Below are 14,565 nucleotides of genomic sequence, written 5' to 3' on the forward strand. Positions count from 1 at the left end.
TTTATACATTCCCATCACTTGGATGTGTATGATGGGAGTTGAAAGGACGCATAAAAAACCACACAGCTGTCGAAGATGGAAGGATTAGAGTTAACATGAATGTATGGTAAAATTAAGAAGACGAAGAATCACTGTTTCAGTTTGATGAGAGCTCCGTTGGGAAGAACAGTGGATAACAGAGAAACGGGCCGTCTTGAGAAATGGAAGTCGGTATATTTTATTGACATCAGTGTACTGGTGATAGCTAAACAACCACTGTTTCAGTCTTACCGTTGATATTGATTCAGCCAAATTCTGGGACGACTCTTGGCCTTTGTTTAAATAAGTGAGTCTGTAGTCCTGTGGGGATGGCAGGGAACAGTAGGCTGTATCAGTGAAAACTTATAAAGGAGTCAGTTATGCTGAACTAGTGCAGCTCTGGAGTGCTAGTTCTAAGTACTGTGAATGTAACTGTTTCCATTATCCATCACCAAGCTAACATGTGCAGGTTCTTCAGAAGTAACAGTCACACATGTTTAATTCCTATCGTTTTCATCTGCTGTTGACTTCAGGATTGAACTTTTGTCAATTTCCGTCTTAATTCTGGTATATCCCATGAAGATTTGTCATATGAAGTCATATACTGTGTTAACTGGATATGACTATTTATTTACATCCCCCAAACCAAGTGGGGACTTATTTAGATTACTTATTTTCCATTATTCTTTGTCTTATTTTTTCTCCTTTCCACAAAGTAAGTCTGTATATTTTATCATAAACTACTGGCAGTATACCAGTGAATCTCCATGCATATTTGTGATGGACACTAATTGTGTACTAAACATATTTCAGGACATAATTGAAAATGGCTGCCATTTCTGATAGGCTATTATATTTTCACTGAGAACTTTTGTTCTATTTAGCGCATGTTTTTAACATGCTCAAAGTTTGTTGTAATAAAAATAAAAATAAAAAATAAAATATCAACAAAAAGGACATTAATTGGAAGCTTCTAATTTTTTTAAATTGAGGTATTGTCAGATTTTGATGAAAATTTGTATGAAGGTGTTGCTTTACATGAGGAGCACAATGGTGAGGTCAACAGATTATATTTTATCAAAGAGGCCACCAAGGGGTAGTTAGGCGCTGAATGTGGGGAAAGTTCAATATTCTGGAATTTTGATCAGATTCAGTTTATAGGTTTATCATAACACTTTGAACAATTCTGATACCTGCTTAGACAAAATGGCCACCCAATTGTGATGATTATAATGGAGAAGTTTTGATTAAACTATTCTTAAAACTGTTAGATCATTTAACGGGACTGTAACACTGCCATTATAATTTAAACTTGTCTTTTTTGTTTTCGAAAAAAGTGGTTGTAATACATATAAATAATCAGACTTGTTTGTTGAGAATGAGGTTGTATTATAGATTGGTGAGTGTTTGATTTTATCATTTAAGCAATGAATGTTGTAGCTAAATTATGTTTGTTCAATAACAGACATTGCTGTTACTGGAAATTGATAAAACCTGCTGGTTTGATTAATTTTTAAAGCCTTACCAATATGTATTTAATAAGCATTAACTGACTCACTAAAAGATTCATTATTGATATTTACATTTTTATGGAGAACTAAAAAACCATTCATTCTCATAGGGATTTTCATTTTTGTTTATTTTATCATTTTTATAGGTATATTCATAATCCACCTGTACAGTTGTCTGTAAATTAATGAATTGTAATTTTTTTTGTGTTAGTGGGTTTCATAGCTGAATCAACAAAATCAAATATGAAAAAGCATGTTTTTGAAAAACTACAAAATTGAAGCCCACATGAAATATTGGACTTCACAGCAGTTATTCTCTATGAAGATATTTTACTGTCCATACCTCATTGTGGAAAGATTTTGGAACTGCAAGTTAGTTTTGTTATAATTCTGGTCACATAACCAAACATTTCATACTCTTACATATTCAATGTTATTTTTTTATTTGAGTGGGAGTTAGTTTACATAATTGATAAGACATTGGCTTCATTTTGAGATTGGTTTCTGATATTTTTGTTAAGAATGTGATTTTGTAGTAACAGAAACAGAAAAAAAGGTTTTGTTCAATTTCATCTGCGGTCGTCAGTTTGAATTTTGGATCAGAACATATGGAAATGATTCTGTAGTTCAAACACAAGACAGGTACTTTTGTGTTTATAGTGACATAAAGTTCTTGTTTTATATTGGGCTATCTGATCGTTAATTGACTGCCAAACGATATCATGTGTTTAGTTTTATAGGTGATGGCTGGGCTTCACTTTATAACTCAACATAATAGTATTGATTATGGTGTACCCCCTAAAGCACTAGGGACTGGTAGACATGAAAGTATTGTCAAATTTATCTAGTAACTAGATATGAGTGAAGAAGTTTCGCTTTGTAAGGCCATTAAGTTGAATTACTAATTTCTTTGTTAGGAAATCATGTATTTTATTAAAATGAATAAATAAGTTTTACTTTCTAAGATCGTTAAATTACTAATTTCTTTGTTAGGAAATCATGTATTTTATTAAAATGAATAAATAAGTTTTACTTTCTAAGATCGTTAAATTACTAATTTCTTTGTTAGGAAATCATGTATTTGTAATTGTCTTGTATTGGAATTGAAACTTTGGTGACTTTGCTGGTCTTTCCTTCACACATTAAGGAATTGTGTTAAGTTTCTGAGGTAGTACTAGTGCTACATTCATCAAGTGTATAGTTATTGGTTGTGTCACTTTAACCAGGATGGTCAGTTTGTGAAACCATAAAAATAGTTTGAGTAAAATAATGAAATACTTAATTTCTAGTTGACTTTGAGATTTAGAGATAACTTTATTCAATTGACTTTCAGATTGATTTAAAATTTTGTACATTTTTCATTAAATACTTCCATAGATAAAACATTGTTTTGGCTTATATAATCAAATTGGTCATTTTTCCATTATTTTATGGGGATCATATAAGTATCACATCCTGAATCAACCTTCTTGTTTCTATCATCTCCTCAGCTAGGGTAGATTAACAACAATTAGTGTTTGATGTATTTAAAGATTTTACTTATAAAACTGTTTCTTCCAAAAAAATTGACAAAGCCTACTTGATCTTGTTACCAATGATCAAATAGAATCATCCAAGCGAAAACAAAGGTTTGCTTTCCTGTCCTAATAAGTAGAGAAATGCTTACTAATTTTACTTATCTTCACCATTAAGTGTGTTGTAAATGACCCATCATCTCGTTAATGGTTGATAATCAACCCCAGCAGAAGAGACCATCACAACCATCACAGTGAGAAACAAGCAGTAAGCGTTGGTCAGTGCAATCAATAGTCCATCAGAATGTAGAATGATGGTCAGAGTCAGCGTTTCCTCATGGGCCTATTATTGAAGATATGATATTGGGCATTTTCCTGCGACTTGATTAAGTATAGGCAATTGGTGATTTGGGGTGAGTTACACATTCACACATCTCTAGGGTAATCAGTTATCGTCACCACGATATGCTGGTTGGGCAAGTTGTGTATTATGAAGGCAGAACCAATTGTCGATTGTCAGTTGTAGCACCCTTTTCACTTCAGTTTGTATTGTTAGGCCTCGGCAGGAGTAGGAAGGGTGATAATATAAGCATTTGATATAACAATAAAATATTGGGACTCGTCTCTGTAGAGTAACAGACTGGTATCTATCATGATATCAGATGCTGATACCATGGACCCGTAAAATCATGACGGCTTTATTGGAACTTATTTATGCAATAGCAACTCCCAGTGTGTAGTGTAGGATTTGTCATTAATGTTACCACAGAAATTATATGTTGGTTAATAATTCTCAACCGTATCATTAACAACATTTTGAAAATGGTTGAAGACATTGTATGCTTTTATCAAATACTTGAAAAATGATAGAAAAACTAATTTGTTTTCATTTTCTTAAGATGTTTTTTTCTGAGTTTAAAAAAAAGCATTGGAAACTGTTTTTTTTCTTTTTTTTTTGTATTTTCTTGGTCTCTTTTTGGGGTAAATTTGATATGAAAGAGACCTTGGAGTTACTATTTAATGTTAAATAATAGTTTTTTTTTGTGTGTTTTTCAACTCTTTCAGCCTATTTGTTCACATAAATATTACTATTAACAAAAGTAACATTTTCTAATTCTGAGAATTTCAATCCACTTAGTTTACATGCAGTTACATAATCATTTCAAATTGTATTTCAAAATCATATTTGCTCAAAAGAGTTGTTCCATATGTGAAAATGCCTGGTAATAGTTTAAGTGCAACATTTCAGGATAAAACTAAAATTGAAATAAATTTTTTTAAACTTATTTACATGCAGGCAAGAGATATGGAGGTTTTACACTGTCAAGAAATGACATCAGTTCATAAAGCTCGCTTGGTACTCTGTAAAATCAATAGCAGAAAGATGGCTGCCATATTAATCTGGTTACTTCACTGTAATGAGCTAACATTTGGAGCAGTATTACACCATTCTGTTTGGTTACAGTGTTGCTATAGTAACAAATTCCCTATTATGATAGAAAAGCTGAGAAATATTCTGGTTTTATTTTCCTCATTCCTTGAGGAATTGTGGGTTGTAAATTTAAAACTTGATAGGTTGCTATCTTATCGGGCTTGTGTAGTTTTAATCCCTCCTCCTGGCAAACACGTCCTCACCTATATTTATTTTAAGGAACTTTGCATAGAAATCAAGCCCCAGTTGCTCAAAAGTTAAACAGTGGTTAGGGAAAAATTCAAATTGCTGCCACTGAACAAACAAGAGTGCTAAATGCAAAATTTTTACTCCAAGTATATCAACATACCTGACTTAACAAACCTACAACTGTGACAGGAAAAAACAAGGTTTCCAGTTTTGTTTTAATAAATTTTTTGAAAATTTTCACTAACCACTGGTGATCTCTAACTAGCCTTTTAACAACTGTAGCCATATGGTTAATACTTTTCTGTAGATTCTGTTTTTCATGTACTAAAAGTGTTGCTTTTTGTGTACTGTAGGTGTTGCTGTCTTTTTACTGTAGTTGAAGCAGCTATTTGTGTACTGAAGTGTTGTTTAAATGTATTGTTTTTTTTGTGTACGGTAGTTTGCATTATGTTCATCAGTCCTTCCGCTATGTTGTTCAAGCTCTATGCTATTGGTTCACCTTAGTGTGCACAAAAGGAGGTCACTCTGACCTATATTTTGACCTTTGATCTACATTAAAGAAAAAGTTTGTAAAAATGTATCTCCTATGTATACACTTCTAGTCACTGAAATTTCTTACTTTAGTCATGGATTAATTTTCTGTCTTGACTTATAATTTCACTTTAGTTGGGAACTGCAGTTCCCCAAATTGTCTTATTCTGATATGATAGGTTTCACAGTCTGACAACTGTACCTGTTTATCTGTTAGTTACTGTATGTTTGAATGCTATAGTTTAGAAAGACAAACTGAAATATTGAATTTCAAATATTACCATGATTATTGAAAACTATGTCCAAACTGATTGTTTGTTAGATAAAAGAGTGTATTGAAACATCAGTACAATTTTAGATGTTTAATAGATTTGAGAGCTTGAATTTACAAGTAATAGAAGGAAAGGGGTGCAGAGTTAAAGTTAAGAACCTTCTTTTGTTCAGGTTTGGTGGTGAAAAGTAATAGTAGAGAGGTTAGAAGACTTTTGTGGAAGGGTGGGGTAGATAGAAACATTAGTATGTTTGTAAGCCTTCTTTTGTGGAGGGGTAGAATGGAGAATGAGTTAAGATATTTCAGGATTGAATATGGAACATGGAAATTTAAGCCTACAACTTTAAAAGACAGTGCAGCTATCTATTGGAAAAACAATTGATGTGTTGGTTTAGAGATCTGTATATCAAGATAAATTGCATTACGTTCAATTATTACAACTTTTATATACGATACATGTCACCCTGTCTTCTCCATCATATTAAAGCTCATTGACCTCTGCTCTCATCAAAATAAAAGCTACTTTCATATGGAATCAAAATGATTTATTGTTGTAAATCTGATTACATTGATTAAAGAAAGTGATGACGTTCAGAATTAAGGACCCTACTGCACAACAATCACAGAACGAATCAGTAGATGACAATTTATATACTACTTGGGTATTAGTTTTATCATCTTAAAATCTAGGAGAGAATAAGAGCAGTTTCAAACAACCTGGAAAGGAGGCGAGGTAGAGTTATTGGTTAGATACTAATTAACTATGTGATGCTGTTCGACCCTAGTGCCATGTTCTCATCAACATGCGAGTCAGGTATAAAATCTAGGCTAATCACATTTAAGCTGGAAAACTTTTCTCTCTTGTAATCAGTCCTAAAAGTATTGTGTATTTTAATCAAATTTTCATGAAATAAGGTTTGACATTTCAGTAATTTATTCAAATTAATTAAGATGGCAAACTATTGGTATATTGTACATGTGATTTATTACAGAATGGATCATGTAGTTATCTTATGTAACATATCTTAGCTAGCTGACTCTGGTATGAATCCTAGTTAGCAGACCAAGATGTGACTCCTAGTTAGTAGACCCAGGTATGAATGCTAATTAACTGACCTAGGTATAACTCCTAGTTAGCTGACTCTAGTATGACTCCTAGTTAGCAGTTTTCGATGTAAATCCTAGTTAGCTGACACTAGTATGACTCCTAGTTAGCAGTTTTCGATGTAAATCCTAGTTAAGCTGACATTAGTATGACTCCTAGTTAGCAGTTTTCGATGTAAATCCTAGTTAAGCTGACACTAGTATGACTCCTAGTTAGCAGTTTTCGATGTAAATCCTAGTTAGCTGACACTAGTATGACTCCTAGGTAGCAGTTTTCGATGTAAATCCTAGTTAAGCTGACTCTAGTAACGCTGGTTAGCTGATATGGAGTATTTGTTGACATTTCAAACAAAACTGCCGTGGATGTGGATGTGCTTGATAAATGTGTTGATATATATTGAGCTGTTTTGTCACAAAGTGGAAGCACATAACATAAATTCCAAATTGATAGGTTTTACTTCTCTACATGTGGTGACATTATACCAGTATTTCTAGGAAGGTATGATGGTACTTTAATGATGTTTGATAATGGTGTTGCACTATTCTACAATTTCATGAATAATGTAAAGCTTCAAACAACATTATGTCTGTTTTCAAGGTTACAACCCAGTGAACCATTTGAATTCAATGAGTGTCTGTACAGAGTGCAAGTGCAATATTGATAGCAACAACATCAAAGATGCTGAATTTTCTATTGAGCTACAGCAGTGGTTAACACAGAGGTTGTGCAATCAGGCTTGAATTCTCTGCAGGAATTGACAGAACCTAGTAAATTGTGGAGTTGCACAAGGGTGATCCTAATTATTGCAGCATTGGAAGTGTCCATATCTATAGACACAGGAAGCAATCTCCAGTCATACAGAAAAAAAACCCGCAGATGCCTGATGATTTTTAGCCACAAGATGGCATTTATTCCACGCATGGACAGGAATTGTTTCTACCAACACACTGTGTCCCAGCGATACAACTAACCAATCACTATTAGTTATACACTTTGGGGAAAAGCATTCAAAACAACTCATGTACATTTATATTGCGTGATGGAGATGATTTTTTTTTTCTTATCACTTCATAGGCGATGTGAAGCAGAAATTTGTAAAAATTGTTCACTACTAACCTAAATTAAAAAACACTTGGTATGTTGACTATTTTTCGTAAATTTTTGTTTAAATTGAGAAGTCTTTCAGTAGCAACAAACTGTCTTTCAATCAGTAAAATATCACACCAATATTTAACACTGATTAATGAAATGATCTTAGAAGGAATATCATTATGATTTTATGATTTACACAATTAAAGCCTCAGTACACCTCATGCTTCACAGCTTGTAATTCTCATAAAAGACATTAATCTCCTCAGGATCCCATCCTTATTCTGGTTCCATTAGCATAGCTGTCCCTTGATTTCTATCCCCAACCCTGCCTTTTACCCTACTGCTGTGTCCCCCTGCCCCCTGTAGACTCACATCGGAGTGTTATATTACATATTTTGTTTTGGTGAATTTGACTATGTTGGACATCTCAAAGAAGAAGATAATTGAAGCTGACACACAAATCAATAGACTGATACACAATACATAGGATTTATATCTTAAACCAGCTGATACTACGACTGGGTTTGTGCTGTAGGTGTGTAGACTTACCCAAAAGCAATGGTATTGATGTAGTCTTGTCTGCTATTGTAAGTTTTGGTTCTGTCTTCTAGCTTGATCAGGTAGATTGTGCTTGTACTATAGACAAGAATGGTTACATTTGCCCATTTGTTTTAACATAAGTCAATGGGTTTTTTGTAGAACTAAGAAAAGATAATGACAAATTCAAATACAAAATTGCTTGATACAATTATTAAACTCCATTTGAGAGCATAACCATGTGGTTGAATCTGTTGCTTTGGTAGAGAGCTTTGTTGTCATCTTCGCACCTTTGCTGGTTATGTATGGGCAAGGGAGACAACTCTAGTCAGTTCTTGTATTATAAGTTTCAGAGCATCATCGTGTGGTTGAATCTGTCCATTGGGAACAGAGTACTGCAGCCATCTCCCAACCTTAGCTAATTCCACACGAAGGCTATGTATGGTCAGGGGAGACAACTCCTTAAGTATAGTGAGCACAGATTCATTTCTGTTGGCAATACGATAATGTGGAATTGTAACTGTGAACTTGTCGTAATTCAGTACAGATTGAAATGGGTATGGATTGCTAATGTATGGGGGATCAGGGAATAGAACAGGGATGCAGCCACTGAGAATGGAATCAAAAAAGGATTTTCTGGTGGGTGAATCCCCAGGAGGCTGTAAACAAAACACAGAATGTTCCATCCATGGAATGGTGTTCTGTCTTAGTTTCATACTACAGGTGTCAGTATCAAACAGCACCATGGTAAAGTTTTCTGTTTTTTTATGTTTTCTTGATGCATGGTAGTGTTGTGAAGATTTGAAATCAAGATAACTCCTGCTTGTTTTGATAGGAAACTGGTTCATTATCTTAACACGATAAGGGTTAACTCGACTTCCTGCAGCTAACAGAATGAAGATGTCCCTTTTCTGTTCAATTTGACTTTTCATCACATGGTGAGGAAAGTGAACATAAGATGGGTAGGGAATTTGTATAACGTTTCTGTTTGCGAGGCCAAGGAACTGGGCTAGAAACTTGTTGAGTTCAAGTTCTATTCCTAAAAATGTTATATTTCCACTGTCCCTATGGCTCAGATAAGGACAATCCTTTCCTGCCATCTCACGAGAAATCTTTGCTACAGTTGTGAAGTGAGGAAATGTTGAAAAATATTTTTGTCTCTTTAAATAGAAAAACAAGTCATGAATCAAGCTGTCTACATTTTGTTGGCGTTTAGTGCAGAGACAATGTAGACCTATGTAAGCTGGTATGTAGAACATATCGGCATGATCTGCGTCCAGAGTACGATAGGGACTGAACCTCAGTTTATTGTGGAGAAGGACCTCTGCAGCAAACATATGAGTATCCCTTGTAACCATACTGGTGTTGTTTCCTGGGAATTCTGGTCCCATACCACAATGATCAAACGAGTAACATTTTGGCTTTTCGAAGTCAAAACAGCTCACAATGTCTACATTGAACTTATTTGGTAATTCGTAGATGTAAAATTTGAATTTCTTTGGTGAAGTGGATTGATGATATCGCTTGAACATATGAGAGAGATTAAAATGTTTTGGATGAGAACATGTCTTCAAATTGAATTGTTTTTGCAATATTGAATTTTCTGTTTCGGTTGTCATCAATTTAATTGTAGGCAGTGTTGAATCAGCCAATGTACTTTGAGGATATTTCTTGCTTTGAAGAAGCGTCTTGCTGTGACTTGTTGTTAAATTCTGCTCTGTACTGGCTGGTCTATGAAGGGAGGTGCGAGTAGTCTTAGGTATTTCTTGATAGGTTGACTTCGTTTTGGTCACTTTAAGATCATTTGATTTTGCATTGACGAATGCATATCTAGGTGGTACAGAACTCTGCTCATTTGGTTGAAACGAATCTCCATTTGGTGACTTTGTAGAAAGAACTATTATTTTTCTTGATATGATAGCATTGGTTTCCTCTTTTAGGTGAGCTCTCAGCTGTTCCTCTGTTTTGTTTCTTTCAGTTGGTTTTCTAAAAATGTACAATAAGTTTCCCATTTATTACCCAGTCAGATTTTTGTAAATAACCTAGGACTAAAACATTTTGGGTACAATTATGCATTGTTACACAAATCAATTGTTAAATGGAAACAACAGACTAGCTTCTCAAAAAGATTAAAGGTGAAAAAAGAAGCTATGAAACTGTCTGAATTTATGAGCCCAATAAAAAACAAACAATATGCAGAACAGATTCAAATTTTCAAATCCTTAATTAAATTTTGAAATATGACTATTATCACATGCAAGTTTGTAATGCCTACCTGTTAAGTATGTATAACCAAGTCAGAAACAGTGCCCCTGTAGCCAGGACCACCATGAACTTGAGTCGAGCTGCTCTCATTGTTGTAAATCCGTCAATGAGTTGGAAGTTTACAAATCTGTATATTCTGCAACAACATTACAGAAACCTAAACTGCCTTAATACTTACTGTACATGTAGCTGTAGAGATAATCTATATTCCAAGTAGAAACATTCTCAAACTTGAACCATTCTCAAATTGGAAACAAACTCTGATTCTGAAGAAACTTGATGATTTGCTGACCAAGATACAGCCAAAAAGGTGAATCAGATAAGGACAAATTCCCTGAAAATTAGATTTTTACTGAAAATAGATGTTGATCTTATATCATCCCTTTGTGATTCAAGTCTGTAGTAGGTAGCTACTTTATCATGAGGTGATATTTTCCATCAAATGTTTTTCACTTACCTGAACACATTTTCTTGTCATCGAAACTGCGTCAAGATCTCCACCTTAATTTAGTCACATTTTGTCAAGGTATCTTTTGTTTTATCCCTGTGGTAGTAACTTAACATGGATCAACTACTTCAGGACTTGTGTCAAGTTATGGACTTACTGTTGGTGGTATGTAAACAGCAGTAGTACATCTGTGGTATCCGCTGGAGTCACTGATGAGTCCTATAAGGGGGAAGCAGCTGTATGATGCAGTTTAATTCATTGCTTGTCTCTACTCAGTCTGACTCTATAGTTGTATTGAAGGTACTATTCACTAGCCAAACATTGGCTTATATTGTAATTTTGATGAATTAATTATTTCTGTTTCTAATAAAACTGTTCATCAATATGCCCTGTAGATTTCCTTTTTCTATACAAGGCCATCAATGACAGATTGAACCAAAGAAATGTAAATTAGGATGTGAAATAATAATGATTAGTATAGGGTCTGTTGATTTTCTGGTCAACAGATATATGAGTGTGTCACTATAACCACAATGCTGGTGATCGATTGCTTATGACGAATGCCTTGGTGTCTTTTTTACCTGTAACAGCTGTATATATTGCAGACCCTAGACAATCAACAACTTACTCTTCTCAATCTTAATCCTTGTGGTAACAGGATTTTATCCCAGTATACCTTCATCTGACAGCAGGGTGATCAAAATGCTCTTCGTTGGTATTCATGATCTTTAGTCTTTGTAACATCTTCTGTCCTAAAACCATTCTTGTTATAGCTATTTTATGAGGTGTGTCAATTTCAAATTTAAGTTGCATTGTCCCTAGCTTAATGCATTGTTTCATTTTGGGATTGATATTCCAAAAACAAAATGGCTGACAGGATATAAAAGCCCACTGTCATCGAATGGACTTTTCAAATTACCCTTTGTTCACTGTCATCGGATGGTGGGCTTTTCAAATCACCTGGTTACTTGGTTCATGGTCTGTCGTCTGTAATAGTGGGCACAAAGATCCTCATAGATCTCTTGTTTCACCGTTGATATTTACCTCTCTGTTGAACATCATAAACCATCACAATGATGAGTAAGAGATATGTGATACGTTTCGTATGTCTGCTTAGAAGTGTTGAATAACAGTGGCACTAAATCAAACAATATTGCATTGCTAATAATGGCATTTAGTTACGTGATTATAAAATCCAGCTAGCAACACAAGGGTTTAAATAAGTACTGGCTAATGTCAGATTTGTTCAGTTTAAATCAAAATTTCCATTTATCATATGAAAAGTTTACCTGAATTATGAAATACTTACTTATACCATATATATCTTGACAGTATACCCATGCCTATTCCTTGGTATTAGCACACCCATTAATGAACAGTAACTGGAAACGATAGACATATATCATTTTCATGAAATTATTTGCCAGATGTTGGTACCTTTTTTTAAGTATGTATATACAGCTGGAAGTATATATTTTATTACTTGAATTATTCATGCTTCATAGTTTGTCTTTTAAAATTACTGATTCTTCTTCAAACTTAGTTACTGTTGTCAAAAAGCATTGAATTATAGTGATTATCTGCCCTTACAAGTGAAATTCAGCATGTCAATCTTGGCACCACCAACTTCTAACATCAGTCCTTGCTCATCCTCCTTTAGATGAGACTTTGATAGGCCTGATTATTTTCCCAGGAATTGGGGTTCAGACAGAATTGGGGTACAGACAGAATTGGGGTACAGACGGAATTGGGGTTCAGACATAATTGGGGTTCAGACAGAATTGGGGTTCGGACAGAATTGGGGTTCGGACAGAATTGGGATTCAGATAGAATTGGGGTTCAGACAGAATTGGGGTTCAGACAGAATTGGGGTTCAGACAGAATTGGGGTTCAGACAGAATTGGGATTCGGATAGAATTGGGGTTCAGACAGAATTGGGGTTCAGACAGAATTGGGATTCAGATTCGGACAGAATTGGGGTTCAGACAGAATTGGGGTTCAGACAGAAAATTGTTACCTGAGTTAATACAGTTATTTTCGTTTAATAAAAAAAAAAATGAAGCAGATTTCATTCAAACAAATACCTTGATATGTAGAAACATTGATTATGGATAGGTGTTAACATGCTTTTCATTCTATTACAGGTTAAAGCTTTGGGTATGGCGCTTTGGGAGGCAGTGGTGAGACATCTACAGCTGGTCGAGTCTGACTACTTTGATCTACAATATGGAGACAAAAACGGCCTCAAGGTAATGTCTATACTGTGTCTCTTTGAAACTTAAGAGATTTTAGGATATGTCTGAGGAAATCCTGGTTTTGGTTTTGTTAAAAATCTAAACGACTTTGGTAAAGAGAAAAGAAACATCAGACAGGATGAATGAGTGTGATGAAGTTTTGTTGCTGGATAAAACCTGAAAAATAAAAAATGGGGTTTGTTTAGGGGCTTCGTATTTATTACCTCCCCTGTTTCACTGGCTACATCTCATGAGTAGGTTTGCAGTCTGTCGGCACAACCGTTGTTTAACATTAATACTGCACACCACAGAATGTTAATGAACTTTGCAAGGGTTAGGAAGATGTTTATCAAGTTATCAACTGCAACGACGAAGACAAATGCAGATATCTTTACGGAAATATCAGTCTTTGTTGATAAAATTTAAACTTAAACATCATCTTGTAATGACACATTTGACCTTTTGACCCTGAAGTTTTTTTTCGTAGTCTCATCACATTATAACACATACAACCTTTTGATTATGACATCACATTTCATCATCTTGTTATAATGCATTTGACCTTTTGACCTTGACATGACTTTCTTTGTCTTTATTTAAAAGACTGGAAGCTTCTTTAGTTTGATGTTTTTTTAAATCAAACCAATCATAACCACCGCCTGGATATAAAGGTGAATTTTTTGGTTTCAAATGCAATTTATAAGATTGAACCTCTAAATAAAGGTTACCTGTCTATAAAAGCCACTTCTCTCTGCTCCCTGGAGCAGGTTTGACTGTGTATCTATGTATATCAATACGTGTTTACCTCAGGACAAACATGGAGATGCTGTGATGATTCTTTTTTAAAAATGTTATAATAGTCCTGACAGTTGTAGTCAGTAATCAATATATTCTTTTACATATAAAGCTGGCACATCCAAGCAGAATTTGTTTTTTCTTAATTTTGATGTGTCTTTTGACTTCTTCCTAAGAAAAATAGGACATAATCCTTCGGAATTCTTGTTTCTTTTCTCGTTTTGATTTTTGGCTTTCTGAAGTAAACTATTTTTTGTTTGAGTGTCCTGTTATATTTTCCTTATGTTGACAGTGCTGGCTGGACAATGAGAAGCCTATACTGAAGCAGCTGCCATCACCTGACTCTCCGCTGGAATTCTGTGTCAAGTTCTACACGCCAGACCCAGGCTTGCTGGATGAGTACACCAGGTCTTGCCCTTAAAAACTTTATTTTTTTATAAAATCATGGAACAAAAATTATGATAAAATGGCATCATGCATTGTCACAGGCCTTAGATATTAGAATGGGGGTTAAATGTTGACACAGGGCCTTCTTCATTAGAACAAGTGTGAAAATTTAAAACTTTGGGTTGTAACTTTTACTACAGAATTAAGTGAATAGTACAGACTTAAACTAAATGAAT

General features: G+C 34.5%; 1 protein-coding gene across 1 annotated transcript in view; it reads left to right on the forward strand.

Annotated features, from left to right (window-relative positions):
- The window catches only part of LOC132562642 (FERM, ARHGEF and pleckstrin domain-containing protein 2-like), a 97,292-nt gene that overhangs the window by 15,419 nt on the left and 67,308 nt on the right, over nt 1–14,565 (forward strand). The window contains exons 2-3 of the mRNA XM_060227396.1: nt 13,058–13,162; nt 14,235–14,350. Of these exons, the coding sequence (XP_060083379.1) occupies nt 13,058–13,162; nt 14,235–14,350 (221 nt within the window). The remainder of the gene's footprint in view (nt 1–13,057; nt 13,163–14,234; nt 14,351–14,565) is intronic.

This window comes from Ylistrum balloti, unplaced genomic scaffold (genome assembly GCF_031769215.1).
Source record: "Ylistrum balloti isolate Yb309-2 unplaced genomic scaffold, AGI_CSIRO_Ybal_v1 Utg371468, whole genome shotgun sequence".
Lineage (NCBI taxonomy): Eukaryota > Metazoa > Mollusca > Bivalvia > Pectinida > Pectinidae > Ylistrum > Ylistrum balloti.